Source organism: Haliotis rubra, unplaced genomic scaffold (genome assembly GCF_003918875.1).
Source record: "Haliotis rubra isolate DU_JTF1 unplaced genomic scaffold, ASM391887v1 Scf173, whole genome shotgun sequence".
NCBI lineage: Eukaryota > Metazoa > Mollusca > Gastropoda > Lepetellida > Haliotidae > Haliotis > Haliotis rubra.
Window position 1 is genome coordinate 1,106,214 of NW_025765703.1, and position 20,523 is coordinate 1,126,736.

At 37.2% G+C, this 20,523-nt stretch overlaps 2 protein-coding genes across 4 annotated transcripts in view; one reads left to right on the forward strand and one right to left on the reverse strand.

Annotated features, from left to right (window-relative positions):
- LOC124272804 (microtubule-associated protein RP/EB family member 1-like) overlaps positions 1 to 11,556 on the reverse strand; it is a 28,676-nt gene extending 17,120 nt beyond the window's left edge. For all 3 annotated transcript variants that reach the window (XM_046708020.1, XM_046708019.1, XM_046708021.1), the window contains exons 1-3: positions 11,489 to 11,556; positions 5,708 to 5,845; positions 25 to 63 (exon numbers count right to left, since the gene is read on the reverse strand). In XM_046708020.1, the coding sequence (XP_046563976.1) occupies positions 25 to 63; positions 5,708 to 5,828 (160 nt within the window). In that variant the 5' untranslated portion in view covers positions 5,829 to 5,845; positions 11,489 to 11,556. The remainder of the gene's footprint in view (positions 1 to 24; positions 64 to 5,707; positions 5,846 to 11,488) is intronic.
- A 1,198-nt stretch (positions 11,557 to 12,754) lies between these two features.
- LOC124272805 (proteasome subunit beta type-2-like) lies at positions 12,755 to 17,749 on the forward strand. The gene is made up of 6 exons (XM_046708022.1): positions 12,755 to 12,945; positions 14,576 to 14,698; positions 16,070 to 16,140; positions 16,324 to 16,486; positions 16,976 to 17,025; positions 17,286 to 17,749. The coding sequence occupies exons 1-6, from the start codon at positions 12,855 to 12,857 to the stop codon at positions 17,397 to 17,399; spliced, it is 612 nt and encodes a 203-aa protein (XP_046563978.1). The 5' UTR covers positions 12,755 to 12,854; the 3' UTR covers positions 17,400 to 17,749.
- Positions 17,750 to 20,523: the final 2,774 nt, after the last annotated feature.

The window sequence follows — 20,523 nt, forward strand, 5'->3', positions numbered from 1 at the left end:
TGTCATTGTGTGATGATAACTCACCTGGAAACATCATGTCCATAAACTGGCAAAATGAACTACCTGTAAGGAAAGAAAGCATTTAGTTAAGCATCTTGCATTTATATTAAAACCTTGCACAGAGGTTTGCATTACCTATTCAAACCAAAACTGTCAACAGCAATTCACTACTTAAAGAGGTGAAGTACTGTCAAGTTTGCACTGCATACAGTTGTTAGCCATGGTCATACAAACAGAAAAAAGACAACTATGAAAGAGTCTGTATTGTAATACCATCATCTGTGCCCCATGCATGTCATGTCCTGAGGACTTGTAAATGAATCAATACAAAATGATGCATGCATGTGTGTGATGTTTGGTAGTTCATCAATGTTTAACACAGAGATCTGAAAACACACTGAATTCAAGACATCAGGTTTCACACTTGTCCAATGGATGACATTGCATGACAATATATACCATTGAATACTTATAATTGTTCTGAGTATATGTTTAATGAATCATCAAAAGTTTAGGACTGTCTCTCACAAACATCCCCGTTCACTGCTCCAACTTGCACAAAGTGGCATGTTGGAAGTCCTTTACAAATCAAAGACATTATGCCACATCCAGATAAGGCATGATATTAATGTTGACGAGGGGCATATAGCCCAAGTCTTTACTGAATAAATAATCGAATCGAATCGATGTTACACTATCTTTACAACAAGCATACTTATAACAAACTGACGGATAAAGCAAACTCACTTTGTGACCCCATGTGACCTCTGTCACTGACAATTTTTAACAAACTGTTAATATCTGAGTGGCCTACAGGTCACCAATCAGCATATCAATTTTAACTCCCTTGATTTCAAATCACCTGAAGAAGGGGCAAGAAGTGGCCCAGAAACGTGGTGTTATACCATAATTTAAGAAGTTGCCATCCATATACTTGTCTTACATATTGACCAAACTTCTAAATGCCTCTCAAGAATACTTGAGGCTGTCCCAAGTGGCAATAAATAATTAAAGAGATTAAGTGGATTAAGTTCTGACACCTTGTCCTCAGCTTAAACCCTCAATTAACAATAGTAAAACTGTGATTACGCTGTAGCCTTTGAAGTGGATATATTTGGTCTATAAATGGGACAAGTGAAACTGGGAAATTCAGTGTTGGGAATGTTATGATGGTAGACACACTTCACAGGTGGAAAAAGTTTCAGATAGATGTTTGGCATGTATATGTCAATGAAACTGTCTCAGTAATATATCTGTATGTTTTCACCACTGTTTTTCACATGGCTGACTGAAAATGCATCTCATGAACTATGATTACAACCAACTATAACTTGTGGGGTTAAGTGGAGTTGTGTGAGTAGCACCCCAACCAATGGCACTGCATTGTGACACCTTTGCACAAGTGCATTTGATTTAACATGTCATGGCATATCAGGCTGATGTTAGGAGAAATCCCAGTATGAAAGTCTTAAATGCTAACACATCCAGAATACATATTTTTGTTTTTGTTTCTTTCTATATACAGTTCATTGGTCTTGCTGCCAGTGCAATACAACTCTACTCAACAAATAGTAGGACAGTTAGTTTTAATTGTTTTGACATGAATTGGCCATATCTTGATTTGCTGTAGTCATGGGGGTGAACCATCAGCCAGCTGACAGGCCAGGAGATACCCATGATATCTGAGTCAAACACAAGTATCGTTTCTTTATAAATATAAACAGATGCCACAACTGGAAAATACTTTCTGTACATCCATTTCTGTCACAAACATTTACAACTGAGAATACTAGTCAGGATTATGATATTGATGTTGCTATGCCTATTTGCACTGTATCATTATACAGTATCGCCAGTATAAGAAGAGGGTACAAAGAATTATGTGTCCTAAATGTTTTCTGTACAACATGGAGCACATAGAGAGACAAGTAGGTTGCCAAGGACAACCCAAAAGCCAAACATTGACACTGCCAGTGTTACCATGACAAGGGTAGAAACAGAAACAAACAGTTAGCAGCAAGGGTGGGGTTTTCTTTAAAAGGAGTCATCACAAGATCTGTGAGATCCAGCAAACACTCATTTCGCACAAATCAATACTGTGTGCAGCATTAATTACTTAACATGCTTTAACTGAATAACTCTTTCAACACCAGTCAACCAGAGGCATTTACTGCCATGACACCAAGTTCCCAGAGACTCTGAGGTCATAGATGAAGCCTATGTTTATCAATGAAAATATCAGCTCGTAAATCATTATTACTACTACATATCATACACCATTTGAAAGGTCTAATCCTACTGTTTATAAATATGCAAGTTATTTTTTATCATATTATTCAAGTAATACGACTACAACTTAAATAAGTTAATATTTAATGAAAATGCAAGCTTACACATTTATATGTCCAGTTATCATGAAGGAAGCAACAAATGAGGCGATTTTTTTCCATTTGTAACATGTCATAATATCCACTTACCTTTTTCTTTTATATTTTCATTTTTACGTGTTCGGAAAATTATTCTAAAAAAGATTTCGGAATTAATATGTATGGTCGTCTATTTCCCGATATCGGTGGCTTTCCGCTCAACAGCGTGAAATACCTCCATTTTCGAAGCTTCGTATGAATAACATGTGAGGCGATTCGTTTGATGGCAGGTATCGTTCGAAAGCCCTGAACATCAACAATATCACTATACCCTTGCCGAGAGTATTTTCACAGTTGTAAGAAGTGATTTTATTGGATAAAGATTGGTTGCTAATGACGCTTATTTGCCTCAGTCTGTTATAAGGATCGTGATTGGTCAAAATCAAACACGTGACCTAAGGCAGCCAATCAGATAACAGCAATGGATACTGTCATCGCAGGGATGCACCCGAACCAGCCCCAAGCCGAACCGGCCCCTGGATATTTAACCCAAACCGGCCCCTGGATATTTAACCCAAACCGGCCCCACACCCGAACCGGCCCCTGGGTTAATTAACGGTAATCAGACAGACATGAAGATTTCAATTAATTTATTATATATATACAGACATGAAGATTTCAATTAATTTATTATATATATACTTTAATCGCTCAGTGAGACGTGCCTAAAATAACAGTTTAATTTTGGAGCTGAAGAATGTTTTAGTTTTCATAATGTTAGCAGAATTCACTCTGTGAAAGGTGGTTAATGTGTGTTGAAATCTTGACAAAGTTTCCACACATAGAAACATGCGAAAAGATGAAGGACGACATTATTTTTCGTTACTGGAAACTGGGGCATAACAAAGGTGAAACGTGAAATCATTATATTGGATTTATGTGCTATTCTTGTATTGAATTAATGTGTCAATTCTGTGGATACGATACAATGAAATGTAAGTACATGTTTTACTTTAGTATTGTTTTGCAATTGATCTTTTAGATTCTTAAAAGATTACATAAAATGTTCTCTACCACGGGATCTCCGTGATCAGCAGCAGTTGCATATTCACTTGCCTCTCATCGACACTAATATTCGCTAATATATTTTCAAAAATCGATATTACATGTAAAGACATATGAGTAATATGTTTTCATCATTTATGTTAAAGGAACTTTAAATCATATGTCAATGTAGAAATATTTATTTCTCGGGGCCGGTTTGGGTCAAATATCAGGGGCCGGTTCGGGTTAAATATCAGGGGCCGGTTCGGGGGTAATTCTCGTCGCAAACGAAAACCTGCAGGTTCAGACGAAAGTTTTGGGTAAAATCATGCTATTCTGAACGTGTTACGCAAAAAATCACCACCTATGCGTATATTATGGAACTTAGAGGACGTATCGTGCTAGGTTATGACCTGTGACAAGAAAGTTTAATGCATATATTTTAGCATTAAACATCGTGTCCGAGCGTAAAGTTCGAAGCGATGAAAGCCGAGATGTCACTTGAATTACATTACATGATCGCACAATAAAGATGGAAATAGTAAGTTATAACATACATTTGACAACTTTTATGAGTACTGTTGTTGATTCAATTTGTGTAATTATTATCTCGAAACATCGTTACTTTGCTCTTTGACAACTCTGATTTGGACCCGTTGCCGAAGCATGTGTCTGAGAATCGTTTTTTCCCCAATAACATTGCGAAAAATAGTTTATAATTCTAATTCTGTCGATTATATATGGCCATTTGAAATGTAATAAGTGTTTTCAGGCATTATGAAAAGTGACAGATTTGATAAATGAATCATGTTAGTTAGGTTCCTAAAATTATATATCATTTTGATGCGACTACTGCCTGGCCGGTTTTCCGGCCTACGGTGTCTGGGGACTGGTGACGTCTTGGCCAGTTTTCCGGCCTACGGTGTTGAATGGGTTAAACAGGTTGCCGTAAATGTTGCTTTTCAAACTCAATGCTGATCATGAAACTATAACACTATACTAGTACTTGCGTATGCCTATCTGATGTCTAGGTAAGCTATTGCAGGGATTTGGCTGGAGAGAAACAACATGATATAATTAAATCTTGACAGGGTATCACCATTCCATACTAACCCTAGCCTGCTGTTCCAAGTCGACCATATAGTCAGTAAAAATAAATACATGCTTGCCCTGTGTTAGAGGGCGTTTTTCAAATGGAAAGATAACTTACAAAGTTATTTTAAAACTTTTTATACTCTGAGGTATAAGCAAAATCAGCAATGTAACCAATACTGCATACTACAGCACTGTTCAATTACAAAATATGTTGAGGCAGCAACCTCGCAGGATTCTCCCATTAACTGGTTGACTGGCACATAATACTGATGCTCAATGGTTCATCATGTACAAGGGTTTATTTCTTAAATCATGGGACTCAAAGACAATCTCAGAAATATTATATTTTGATCGACTATGTTTCAATTACTGACTTACTCAGCTTAATGCGTCCAAAATGGCTCAAAGTCACAAATTGTCCAGTAAGAAGTGAGTTTTTATATTCCTGAAAATATAGTAGTCACAGTTTGGAAACTACTAAAGTGGGTTCTCCTTGAAATCCAGTATTGCCACCCACAAGTTGAAAGTGATGGATATCAGCCTAAATTTCATTTCAGGACTTATTGCAATCGATGATGTAGTGAGATAGGCACCACAATATACTTCATACTTGGTTATGACCCTTCCCCTCATAATCTGATAACTATGTATTTGGGGAGGATGTTGCTATGTCACAACGGATAAAAAATTAGACACATTATGTTCAGGAATCTCAATGTGAGTGCGAGATAATTGTTTTATGACAAATGGATGTGTTACACACTATCAGTGAAAAGTTGAAGGGTCCACCCATTGAAAACAAACCAGCATTAACTTGTCTTTTGTTACTGCAATTTGGAAAACATTCAACTAATAAAATTCAGCTATATAAAATGAGTGAGTGAATATTGTTTAACACAGTTAGCAACACATAACACACATTCTGGGTTAGAATGGTATGAATGTTTGTCCATAAGGCTCTTAATGGAGGTTGGGCAGGTTATGGCCAGAGTTTGTGACTTGATTGAATATATGAACCCAGGAGGCATACAATATTGCTCATAGCATGAACTGCCTGTTTGTCTTGTCCAGACACAATCACTCACAGGTTGCCATCCTATGGGTGCAATTGCAAGAATATTGCCTTATCTGTGGACAAAAACAACATAGAAACCGTATTCAGATAACAAATCTTGGCAAAGAAAATATGACAATATACCAACCTGAACAAAGTTCCTCAATTTTTGTGTAGTTAGCTTGCAAAGTATCATTCACCCAACCAATGATGTCATGCCGACTCAAATTGTCAGCCGTTGCACTTGTGTTGTACACGTTTACAGCCATGTTGAAACCTTTTGTGTCTGCAAACATTAAAGTAAAAACAAAATAAAAAACATAATCATTATTACAGATATTCAGATATTACGCAATTAAAATGGTTATTGATAATTGATGATTCTGACAACCACAGTAAAAATGGATCAGAACAAGCCTAGAGATTCAAATATCTCAATGTAACACAAATTGAGTGAGAGCAAAACCCTCCTCTTCAGGCGTACTCAATCAGGTTGGCCCGTCTAACTCATGTGCTGACACTGACCAAATCGTACTGTCTGAACGATTTATCAGATCTAACATAAAGGACAAAACAGCAGCTCAGAACCATGTTCATTGTGTGTCACAAGGGTGTAGAGGCTCTTCCAGCTTTACTGCAAGTTGGATGAAATGTGGCCAATAAAGTTATGTTTTGGTGTCACATAATATTTTGTACACAGAAGCGCAAAAACATAGCTTCATCTGCTGCAAATACTCCACGCCTTGACAATTCCATATATATTTTTATCTTTTCATGGACTTCTTTCCACATGAAATACAATTGCTCATCCTAAATTTCTTATTCTTTAATGAGATTTGTGTATAGTCCATACTTGTCGCAATGGAGACTTGAAGCTTTTGTCCGGCAATATTTCTCTTTTTCTTGCAATGGCATTGCTTTCTTCATCTCTACACAATGTAGTGCAGCAAATGATCGCTATGATTCAATGAAAGGCAATGCATGTTGAGCGAGGTGAGGGCAGTAATAAATAATTTTCAGATTCTTTCTTACAGAGATAAATTATTCCACTCTCCATATTTAATTGTCCAGGTTTATTCATAAACCCCTTGACTAGGAACAAAGTGATTTGGATTACTATCCCTGCAGGGTGCACGACCCAAGTTTCTGTAAACTTCGCAGAACATAGAGTTTTGCACCTGGTCATATATGATCTATGAATCATATTTCTTGGGTGCCCAACTTTGAGAAATACTACATGCACATGTGTTGTAAGTTTGGTTGGGATTGCTTGCACTAGTCGTATCAGGCTTCAGTTTCAAATTTGCCTGATCATATTGAGTGATTTCTGTAACATCAACGGTTTAATTATTCTTACTATTCACACCAACAAGCTGCAAAAGGAATAATATGGCTCCCTCCGAGGCACTCACTTGATTTGACAGATATTCTCTTCTGATAACACAGAAGCTATATTATCCAAAATGAGATGTCCTGTCATACACACAAGCATTCAAAATGGCTGTGCTCGCTCGTGTGAAGTTGTGATATCGAGTTTGCCATTGATAAATAGTTTGATGGGGTGCAAAAATAGGTTCTTAATCATTTGAGTTGGCCAAATTAATCACATTTTCCATTAAATAAGGTGAGGTGAAATAGGTTTAACGTCGTACTTGAGAATATTTCGCTCATATGACATGCATGCGTGTGTATGTGTGGCTGCTTGTACCATGTGTACTAGCCCAGACTTAGGCTGGTTTTATAGTGCTAGCTCACTGAGATACCTTGCTGCAGTTAAGCACATTATACTGACTCTGAGATGACCAGTGCTTGTTGTACTCATTAATGCTGAGCGCCATGCATTAAATGAATCATGGCGAGTATTATTTGTATAATTTTAAGTATGCAACCAGGGCACTTCCAAAATATTTCACCAATACATAAAAAAACATAAAAATTACAATACAAATGCATACAGATTAAGTTTTTTCCACTCATTTTGATCATCAGTGTCCCATTGCTGTAGCATGCTGCTATACTGATACCATTGAAATAGGTGAAGATTAGTTAGAATTGGTTTTCAGCAAACCATGGTTGTCACAAGAGGTGACTAATGGGATCGGGTGTCCTGGCTTGCTGATCTTGTTTACACGTCAACGTATCCCATCTGAGTAGTTCGGTGCTCATGATGTTGATCACTGGATTGTCACTGGTCCAGACTCAATAATTTACAGGCCGCTGCCATATAGCAGGAATATTGCTGAATACACCATTAAACAACAAACGAAATGATAGTATTGACCATACATTGCATGTTATTACCCTTAAGAGAAATTCGTCAAATCTGTCACGTGACACACTAAATATGTTGTATGAATGGCCTTGACCTCAGATGGAATGTGGCTTGCAAATGGCCGATCGCTTCGAAATTTTAGAGTTGGCCTATACAATTATGAGTATGAACAGACTAATAAAATTGTTGCCATAATTTCTTATTTGTTTGTGTCAATAAATATATATCCAAAAAATAAAATGTTTCTGTATTTCACTTGTCGTTGAACAAAACCTCAAATTTGATCATTTTTATCATAAACTAAGCCATTCCTGAGTTATCTCCCTTTATGACCGTTCAGAAAAAATCACGGCGAAACGTTTTGCGCCTAAACTACGTTTCATTCTGCCAAAGGTTGAATGTTGCTGTTTAAAGATAAGCTAAATGAAAAGTCTGACAGTCCTGCACACCCTTTCAAAACAACATGTAACTAATAATATTATATAGATGCACTGTAAATTAGTGAAATAAGAACAAAAAACCACAATCAGCTCCAAAAACTTCTCAAACATACCATAATACACTGTCACATTATCTTGTAGAATTTTGCTACAATGCATGCTGTCGAAACGATGCCCACTGGTGTCATCAAAGTCAGTGACAGTGTAGAAGCACATCTAAGTGATCTTTCCTTTGTACCATCTTTGTTACTGAACAAGTCGAGTCATGTTGAGAGTTTCCAATATTCGTTTGCTTATGGCTACACAATTTATAACAAGCACCCACACCAGTTTGGATTTTTTTTCCTATGAACTACAGTCTCTTTACTAGTTCACATCTTCCCCCACTTTCTTTGTCGTCACAAAAACAATGAACAAATCCTTCAAAGTGTCCATGGGGCGGTGGGGTAGCCTAATGGTTAAAGCGTTGGCTCGTCACGCCGAAGACCCGGGTTCGAATCCCCACATGGGCACAAAGTGTGAAGCCCATTTCTGGTGTCCCCCGCCGTGATGTTGCTGGAATATTGCTAAAAGCGGCGTAAAACCAAACTCAGTCAGTCAGTCAAAGTGTCCATGGTTTTAAGACACGTGATACCATGGTTACTGTATACTTCGAAGGTGTCAAGGCTTCTCCGTTATTGTTTAGGCACAACTAGATAAACATATTCATTGTTTAACAGTGTGGATAGCACATAGCTGTCAGGTTAACCATCTGAAGGTCGCATGTTCCGTCAAATGGGTTCTCACTAACACTGGCTGCTTCACAATACTTATCTCAGTAACATGTGACCTACAGCAGAAAACATTCTCACGAGGAAGCTGTGGTGGTGATTTCAAAAGGTGTTTCCTGAAAAATTAATATCTCCCATTGAAAAATTCTAAAGGCGCAGCTTTAGAATTCAACCTCTTGTGATGACCTATGTCATAAGTCTACCAGGTCTGTGAGAATCTGTCATTCGCAAACTCGCGATCTTCGGATTGATATACAACAGCAAACCAACTGAGCTATGTCCACAAGCAGGTAACAGCAATGAACAGAAGGTTGAATAGATCATGGACAATTACAACGGTTGTACCCTACAAAAACTTTGTCTCCCCTCCTTTTAAATGGTATGAGAAAGGGATACAAGCCCTTAAACGCCCAGCACATCTTTTATGTCGTTTTATTTCAAAACCGGAGCCTACACAAATTATATATGCAAAAGTGCCTTCATAAACTAGCACTTTTTCTTAAATGTGCTGCAGCGCACTGTTTTAGAAAAACAAATATCCATAACTTTCAACATTGCTGATCTTATTCACAGTGTTCACGAATCGTGTTTCAAAGGAACAGGACATTGGGTCCTGTAAGTTTCAGATGTCTGTCTGACCCATTGAAAATTCACAGGACCCATAGAATAAAATTAAACACACATTTCAGATTTAGCATTTCTTATAATTGGCACTGAAATTATAAGCAAACATAAGATTCATAAACAGCAAACAAGTGTCACATGTCACATATAACAACTTCAGTCAAAGTCATTGTGAAATATACAGTCAGACACAGGGGCGGGTTGTAGACTTCTATCGGACCTGTTGGCAAATCTGCCGGATTTGTCAGAGGGTCAGACTCTATTCGTGAACACTGTATTCAATGACAGTGCATGTAGAGATGATAGATCACCAAGAAGGGCTTATTCACACTCAATGACCCCAGCAACAGGCTGATGCCACAGGGAACTGTTTCGCCAGTATTCATAAATTGTGTCCTAGACTACAGTCTGTTTGCTAAGTTTGTGGTGGTGAATTCTAGAGGTGGTTCCCAAATACTTAAACCCACAACTGTAATAGCTAGCGAACAGTTATCGCCATATTTTAGCAGTATTTGCAAAACTACTCCGCCGTTCGTTAAATTAATGAAACAGAATTCATAATGATACTTAATTAGCTATTCACCGATGTGTCCAGCCCGTTCACTGTCGCTGATCATGTTTTTATATAACGCGGCAGAAGTGAATCATGAAAGTATAAATAGATGTTTTCAAACAACTAACTGTAACAGTTATCAGCATTCAGAATTTCTCATGTCATTCATGAAAAACTACATATTCATATCATACAGTAACCTCAAATAATTGATTGTGTGACTATTTGAGTGTTTCTTTTACAGTAGATTGATAGGGAATGAAACAAATAATGACTTGTGAACTTGCTATTATATAGGTCGTGGGACATCCCCCCGACTAAGTTAATTATTTTTATAGGAATCATAACTTTATTCTAAATTTTTCTCTATGTTACCTGCTGAGAAAAATTTTCTTTTGCTGTCCTGTATTGTTGTCAAATACTGTAGGAATAAATACCGGAATTTTAAAATTGACCGGAACTGTGCACGTGTGATACAAATGTATTGGCAAGAACTGTTACGCAGCGATAACTGTTCGCTAGCCATTAGACTAAGCACCCAAAAATTAAGTATGGTAAAATTAAATATATTATTAATAGCATAATTAGACACTGATACATCTCAAGGTTTTCTGCAATTACTCAATGTGTCAATTAAATTATATGATCAATGGCCATGTTGATGAGTACATGCTACATAGACATCACTATCTGACGTTTACTTGAAGGCAATTCCTGTTCCCGGGAGGCCCAATGCCGACTTGGGTCAAAAGCTCTGACCTACTTATAATGACTTTTGAAAGAAAGAGGAGAGTTTGAAGAGCAAATCTGTCACCATGTGAAGGTCTAAGTTGCTATTACACGACAGACACTCCTAGTCGACTTAACACATTCCTCTCAACTGTGACAAAAACGTGATATTTGGCAAGTCGGCTGTCACTTAGTACCCGGCTAACATTTAGTACTCGGCTGTCATTTATATTACGTTTATTTTTTCACTTTATTCCCTACTCACGAATACCCCCGAGATGGAACAATCATGTTGCAAAGGCAATCATAAATTCGTTTTATTTGGTTGAAAGCGAAGTCAAGATATTCCTGCTGCAATCCCGCCGGCATGAGTGAGACGCGCAGTCTGCAATTTCACTCAAGTATTTCGATCTTATGGGATAGTGGACATCCAAATAGACATGTGTTACTTCTGAAAAGTACAGGGAAATAATCATATCTACATTTTATAGTTATCGAAAGTATACTACCACAGATTGAATAATATAATCATATTACATACCCGCCTTTACGTCAGTGCCAGCTAAACCCCTTGTCTGTCTGTGTGTCGTCAGTTTTAAAATTTAGGTCATACCTAAATTTAAGAGCGGTAAAAAGACGGAACTGGAATTTAAGCGGACCTTACGTACAACATACAACGCACTTATTCATAGCGACAAAAAATAAAGAAACTTTCAACAGAATCACACATTTATCATTCCAATTGCCATTTACCATGGGCAGTCAAAGATGTTAACGTTAGTCTTTATAATACAGTTGGGGGTAACCCCAAGTACTGCAGGGGTTAGAAGTTGCCAACAGTCATTTGCTACATACTATATTTCGTTTTATCTTAGGCACTAATGGTGTATTGAGTCGGCCGCACTTGTCATTTAGAGTCAAAAATGTTATGCGACTTTTGTCAGAGAAATAATAGTATGCATTGTTCGTGATTGTAAATTGGTTATAACGCTTTAATTTAGGAAAGAAAGTACACATGAAACAATTTATTATCCATTATTACATTAATGCAAAAAATGTAGTGTTCTTCATAAGCCAACCTTGTACATCAACCTCATTAATTGTGCAAACATCAATCACTTACTGTTTAACTTTACTATGTATATATATACCTTGCCTCTAGTATTGTACATCATTTGCTTGATAACGGTGTTAGTAGCTACACCGAAACGTCGCTCATATTATATTAAAGAAGTTGTATATCCATAGAACTCTCCTCGTTGTTCATTTCACCAACTTCTAAATGCCACTCAAACAAGTTCTTCATAAGCCCTTACTCTAGGGCAATGCATATTTTTCTCATGTTCTGACACAATTATTCGACCAAAAGGAGAATATATGACCACATTAAATTTTTTTACAATGATGAAAATGAAAAAGTGGAGGTTAATAAATGTATATTATATACAGACTATGTTGGTTATTATTGTCATATTTCTGGAAATTATACAAAGAAAATGGAGACATATTATCAGCAGGGTTGTCGGGGATGATAGATAATAGAGTTTGCCTATACATATGGAAAACGGATTGCAAAAAGAGTATCTAAAAAGCTGACTAGTACGCTTATTCTTGGTTACGAGTTTTAGTGTTATTTCGTTTCGTCGTGGAGTTAATATTTTCTTAACTGTGCTGACTCATATTGGTTTAAAACACGTTTATAAATATTTATTATAAATATACACGTTGCAGGATATATAATGTACACTGAATTGATAAATATCGGCGTAGTAATTGTGAATTTATTAATATAATTTCAACACCAACGCCGGTAACTATTGTGCGGGATTAGACCGGAAGTATCAAGAGTGCTGTCTCACTTCACATTTTGCTTTTTGGTTCTCTACAGTGCCCCAATAAAAGTGAAAATGGAGTTTTTGATAGGGATCCAGGGGAAGGATTTCATCCTGACAGCGTGTGACATGGTTTCTGGAAGGAGTGTCATTGCCATGAAGCAAGGTATATTTGTTTGCGAATGCATCGACTGGAATATCTGCCCCAGGATTTGTCATTGTGCTGTAAAAGTTAGAACTAAAAGCTAGTTCTTATACCATTTTGCTGTTTTACATTGTTTCCTTATCCATATCCATTACGTAGACGCGGAATGATGAAATCGGTAATAGTAAGAAATACAAAGAAAAGGTTCTCCTCATCGATTAAGACTGGATACTGGAAAAAATAACGTAACTGATTATTGTAATCGAACCAAATCTTATAAAAAATAACGGCCCAAAATCACATATTTCAAGATCAAATGAAACATCATAAACCAGTCGTTAAATGTTTGGTATTTGCAAAACACAAATAACTGTATTAAAAGGGAAATAGAGTAAGTTGTCCAAATGTTTCATTTTTCAACGGAGAAACATTTAGAATGGAGCCAGAAACATAGGGCCACCTCTAGTATACACCACCACTACTTCCTGTGAGGATAATCTTTGGTATAGGTCACATTTCATGAAGACAAGCAGCCGGTGTTAATCTGTTAGACACAAAATCATATCCTTGGGATTGTTAGCCTAATGTGGATTGATAGTAATGAACCAGGAAGGCATAAGCATGGGTGGTGTTGCCACCCGGGTGTGTCAGCTTTCGATTCATTATTGAACATACGTATAAATGGGGAAAACTTGACTTGGATGTTCCACAAAGTTAGCCACAATGCAGTTTACTGTGGGCAGCCTATAAAGTGCTAATTGAGGCTGCCCTCTGTGCCTCTCACTCTACTGATTAACTCATGAGCCTAGCTGGCAACGTGTGTTAGATCCTCCACACGGTACCATTTGAAATCTAAAAAAGTGTCCTACTCCCATGCCATTTACAGGGAGATGCTTACATAGTGCCGTATACTTGCGTCATATACAGAAAGCATCTGTACCTTGTTCGTTTATTAGGAGTAGTTACGAATCTCAAAGTGTAATCCTAATTCATAAATGACATATTTCCTCATCTGGTTTTTCTTTAGTTATTCAAAATCTTTGATGGGACAAGGTCATGATTATCTAAGAATTGAATGTGTTAGTTCTTCTCCAGGACTTCCATTGATGTTATGGTTGATTATCTTGTTTACCAGCTGTTTAAAAACAGCATGAAAGAAATTCATAAACTTCCATATGTTTATAGCAGTTCACTTTATCATGTTTATGGAGTCAATGAAATATCATTGACAGCTGTGGCATTTTGAATCTCTAACATCCAACAAAGATGGAACTGACTTACCATGATTGCAACATTCTTTTTTGTCCTTTCAATGAAGCATTTTCAGGGATTGTGAAAGACTGGGGCCATGGGCCATTTCCACATTAGAATAAAAAATGGCCCTTTAAAATTTTGAAGTTTACTATTGATACAAGGGCAGTGGCCCATTCTAAATTCAGAAAATGGCCAATAATCCTGAAAATGGCCCGTTGTCAAAGTTTTCTATCCCAATCCCTGCATTTTGATACTGAGTTTGCATCTGACAGCATTTTGATCTTATGGCTTTCACAGTGGTTTAAGCTGTTCATGGCCAAGGTTGCAAGTTTGTAGCACAGATTTGCAAACCTACTTTTATTTAATTGATTAATTTGTTTTTTGCCAAATGTTTCAGATCATGACAAGATGCACAAGTTGAGTGACAAACTGCTGATGCTGGTTACTGGAGAATCTGGCGACACAGTGCAGTTTGCAGAATACATATCCAAAAATATTCAGTTATACAAAATGAGAAATGGTATGTTAATTATTTTTGTATGGTATGATTCTTTAATCATGTTAATAGCAACACAGGTGTCGTATAAACTGCATCTTTGCCAAATGTGATGCATTCAGATTTTCATTGCTATCATATCAATTGTCATGTATATTTGAAATTAATAGAAGTCAGTATTTTCTAAATTTTGATTGCAGTCATCAATGATTAATATCAGGTACATAATATGCCAAAGGTATGAACGTAAGCAGTGTTGTTTTGGATGTCAGTGTGTTAAATGATTTGAAAAGGTCATTCAATTTCACAATACCTAGTTCATACATATTTGTGTTTCTACATTTATTGAGTTGGGCTTACCTAATCTATTAATGACATGGTGCTGCTCAAAGTCAAATACTTCTTGTCCAGTAAGTCAGTCCATTGTTTTGATCATATGTAAATATCATTGGCTCAAAAACAGTAACAATTGAAAAGAAACAACTGAAATCACTTAGGTTGGGCAGAGGAACATGTACTCCGATTTTCTGGATCCTTAACAACAGCAAATCACATTGACATATTTTACATAGGATAAGTGTAGGGATTGCAAAAAGTATAGGAATGCATGTTTCCTGAAGCAATGAACATTAGAACATCCCCAACTATCACTTGCTACTGCCATTAGTCTTAGCAAACCCAGGCATGGTACTACATGTATGTGGGAATCATGGGTCAATGATTTGCTGCTTGTAATATGGGGACAATGTTGACATAACTGGCATGTGTTCAGAATGGAATGGGATCTGTGATGTGTGGGGTTGATTTGGTGTAGGGTCACGAGTATCCGTTACTATGAGGAAGTGTTGAGGCCATTTGTGGCACCATTTCCGGGGTGACTGTTGACCCACTCAGCTCATATCTCCAAGGGTATGCTGTTGGCTGCACAAATCCAACTGCTATGCTGGCCTGCAAAAAGTTCTACTCAAACTCCATTGAACATCAGTGGGATAGGATATTCTTGGATGGTGTCACTGTGTGTCTAAACATCTGAGTGAACTATTCTTAGTTCTTCAAGATGAATGTCAGCACACTCCAAGATACCATCATACCCTCTCACTTGTCACATACACCCAAATCTACTGATTTTCCACACAGATGGGATCTACTTAACATTGGGCGACACAGTTTTACCTCTAGATTTTTTAATGTTTGATGTGTCAACAATTTTTAAATATAATGGTGTTTTGTAAAAAGTCACATATTTTGTCTTTTTTTTCATAAAAAAACCCAAAACACATGTTTATAAACTAATAAGTATTTGGCAGAGACTGAGTATGTCAAATCTAGATTTTGAAGTGTCTTTGCACCCATACATGTGAGAAGGAACTATCGTTTTCTTCTTCTTCTTTTCAGGATATGAATTATCACCACATGCAGCTGCTAACTTTACTCGCAAGAACCTGGCAGACTACCTCAGAAGTTCTGTAAGTAACCTTGGGGATTAATTAGCTGTAGCGTAGCTTACGCTTACTCACAAGCTTCAATACATGACCCTCTGAAATAGTACTTTATTCACCTACAGATTTCTCTGCCTTAACCATGTTAACCAGTTAACATTACATGTCTCAAGTATAAAAATATTTTACATTCCATAATATTCTTGCCAGACTCCCTACATGGTGAACATGCTGATTGCTGGGTATGACGAGGAAGAGGGACCTGTATTGTACTTCATGGACTATCTGGCGTCACTCAACAAACTACCATTTGCTGTACATGGCTATGGTAGCCTCTTCACTATGAGCATCATGGATAGATACTACAAAAAAGGTACTGTCTCTCCGAAGGAACTTGTTGAAGTTGGAAATAGAAAGCCTGTACTTTAAGTTTCCAGCAAGTATGTTGCACAAGTGAAATTTTGTCTGTGGACTAGGTACAAGCCAAAGGGATAACTAAATTATGTACATGGGCATTTATGACAGAACCTGATGGTATTTGCAGTCAGATAAGTTCACACAGTAATTCCTTAATGGTTGATTAGATTTAGTGATGTATGAATGTTATTAGTTCAGAAATGTAGGCCATCTGTCCCCAAATTCACTATTTTGACTTGATACATCTCTCAATCATGTGGCAAAAGTAAGTTAGGAAGTAGTGACTGTGTTTTATTCATATGCCTTTGACCCATCGTTCGTTTAATGTTATTGTAACAATGATCGATTTTCAGGACTTGACAAATTCATTGCTTCCAAGGTAGTGTCTGTTAATCTCTGCCATATGTGTTTGAGGTTGGACATTTATGTTTGTGTTTATTTCCAGACATGAACCAGGAAGAAGCTATGAACCTGTTGCAGCAGTGTATTGATGAGGTGAGTCTTTGTACATTGGAATAGTGTTACTTGAAAGGTCATCCTTCCACAGTTTCAATATGCTTCATGAGACTATGTAAAGGGGGGTAACTACTGTCATTACATCTTGATTATCTCCCTTTTTGAAGACAAGATTAATTGTTCAGTCTCATGCCACAAGTAAGGTAATTAAGTCATTGTAAACAGAAGTTCTGTTCTAACTCATGTTACTTTTAGATTTAAACTATCCATAAGTTATCTTCTTTCTTTTCTGTTTATAGGTCCAGAAGCGATTCATTGTCAACTTACCTAACTTCAGAGTACGGCTTGTGACAAAGGAAGGTATCAAGGATCTACCTATCATCAAACCCAAGCCCCTCATTGTATCGAGTTGATCTCCCACTTTCATCTATGTCATGATTCTGTGTTTCAATGGCCAACTCCCAGATGACTTGCTCTTTCAAGATGATAGTTGACCGAAGTATATATGTTTCAATTGTTGACTCATCTTGTTGCTGTGTCAAGATTTAGAAGTGCTCATATCCTGCTACTGTTATACATGGACATAACATTGCTTGTAATCTGGCATCAAGGCAGGGAGGTTCTGTGGGAGTTGGCTTTAAGCAGCAATGTCAAGCGTCAGAGACCAACCTGTTTACATATTCAATGTACATTCATTGTTTTGTCACAAGACTTCAGTTGTGAACTGACCAGTTCATTGACAGAAATAAAAAGTGAAAACTAATTTTAAGTGGTTGTTTTTGGTCTGGGCAGATTTATAATTTAACAAGTGGCAGTGTGTAGCTTTGTGTGTACACAGGGTGGAAGCGCTGTCCACACGAAATGTAGAATTGCCCCCAAAGCACCTCCATTTCCTTGCTTGACAGTGAAAGAACACGTGGAGCAAGAGTAAAGTTAAAATTTTTCCTCGCATTTTCATTATTTTGCATGTATATCAGGTTTTGCGATTTGGCAGAAGGATCTAGAAAGTTACAGATATTTCTGTAATTGCTTGACACCCTCTGTTTTTATTGCAATTGTGCGTTAAGCGAGGGCACCCTCCTGAGTATCGAAACAAGATCACGGAAAATGATCGTTTCAACACGAAATATGACATCCTCATCAGCAGACACACCTTTTTTTGCTGTCAATTCTTAGATATAGTTATTTGAGGTCTTCATTCGCAGTTTAGGCTTTAATGCGTCAGTATTTTTTCAATTATCATCGAAAAATCAATCTGTACATTTTATATGGAGTTGTTCACGTTTAGCAAACATACTGTCCATTGCGTTGTGATTTTACTGTCCAGGAGTTGACAGTTTATAGTTTTAACCGTCAGGTGATCAAACGTTATTCTAGAGATATTTGTTGTGAAGAAGAATGTTTTGTTACTGCCTACCTGGCGTATTTATTACGATTTTTTATCTTCAAGTACGATTGTACACCCTCATTGCAGTTTGTACCCTGTCTGGGATTTACTGGATGCAAACCTATAAAAACACATATTGATTTGGTTTAAAAAAACATCACTTCAGCTTTACTTGCCAGCGTAAACACGACATGAAAACAAACCTAAACATTCGCGAGTACAACCGAAAGTTAATTTATTCAATTGTGACTGTAATGTATGTTCATTGATGATAGATGTAGATCAAGTACTTCGGTAGATGTCGTGAAAATGCAAAGTAATCTGATTGGCAGATCTTTCCGGTCTTTATCGTCGGGTTCCCTTGTATTTTCCCGGTTTCTACCCATCTTATCCGATTGCTTCCCAACCAGTGGCATCATGGCGGAACGTTCATCGGGCTCATATGGGCCATAGGATTCAAACATTTCACAAAATCATGTACGATCAGAAGTGTATTAACAAATATACAATGTGGTAAACGCAAGACGAGAAACCATGTGGCTGGATATTCTAGACATATTCGGTGTAGACACATATGTTCTGTTAGACAATATAGAACAGAGAACGCTGACCGAAGTGCTGCTCGGACGTCACAGGTATGACATACAACCATACAACTGCTGCTACAGGTCGGACTGTTTGCATCTGGTCCCGTTTCAATTTCTAAAGACTCTAATTAATCTATCATAAAATTTCAACACTTGCGGCTGACAACTTAATTTTAATATTCAATTAATTTTGTATCTCCAAATCTGGAGGAATTAAATAAACCTACCTACCTACCTATCTACCCCAGGAATAACCAAGACCAGGTTTTTCCAAAGTTTGTACATTGTTCATACTATCATTCAGATATTAGTATTGCACATTCGGGTAAAGCACATCACCAAGCATCCGACAACCAAGGGACATCTAACCAATGTTGAATATGCGAAATCAAATACAATAATGGCGTCCTTTGTTCCCATTGGTGGCACCAACAGCGATATGAACAGGTCAATGGCAGTTGTAAAAAAAAATAAAGGAGAAATCCAAATGACACAATTTAATGAGAAAATGAATTTGCCGATCCTATCTGCAGACCTCCTTACGAAGACAGTCAAAACTGTGTTGAAGTTGATTGATAAACACCATTCTGGCATTCAGGAAGGTGTCAATTTTTTCTTTCTTATAAAATAAGATTGTACAGTTTTGACACTTTAAAATACACTTTCAAACCACCATGAATACACTTTGCAGACAAAGGGGATAGACAGGTCTGTTACTGTACCTAGTCTGTGGTTAATATATGCATTAGTTTGATATGTTTAAGGTTTCAGGAAATGAATTTCGAAGTTGAACCAGTGGACGAGTCGCATATATCCCTCAATACCAGTCGTTTGTTGTCATGCACACCGAAAAAAAAGAAGAAACAGGATGGAGATCTAGTCAAAACATTGATTTCACAATAGTCTCGTTTCCTGCTGACTGGGTTCCGTCCTATTGCGCAACTTACTACAATAACCAGTTCATAATTTTGAGACCAACTCATTCAACTGGATATATAAATATTAATCAGTATTATTTGATACATCTTATCACTTGTATATTGGACACTACTCTCCTTCCAATCCGTACTCTGTCGGACAACGTGCTCTGACAAACGGAATCATGAAATCGTGGAAATCTCAAACGAGGCTCGGCTGCCAGAAAAGTTTGGCGGTCTTGTACGGACTTGATATTATATCAATCACATTGTGCATTACAAAAATACACTTAATAAGCGCAAAGAACACACAACAAGTGTAACCAGTGAGAGCCAGATGAATTATGAAACATTTTTTACGACCTCATCAAACAGGGGCAGTCTGTGACGTCTTAGTTAACGTCATGCTGACTAAACCTAGCCATAAAATATAGAAATACGATTTTATTAAAGTTAATTTGTAAATACCAATTTCTTATGAAACAAGGAATTGGAATTTAGTGTAACCATAGTTGTGTGTAGTGTCTCTTTTCACACGAGAAAATTCAGGTCGGCTGATAAGTAGATCATTGTCTGAATTGGTTCACGAGACTCATGTTTCGGTTTGACCGCTGCCACATATGCGGCAAGTTCTACGTCTTCATTT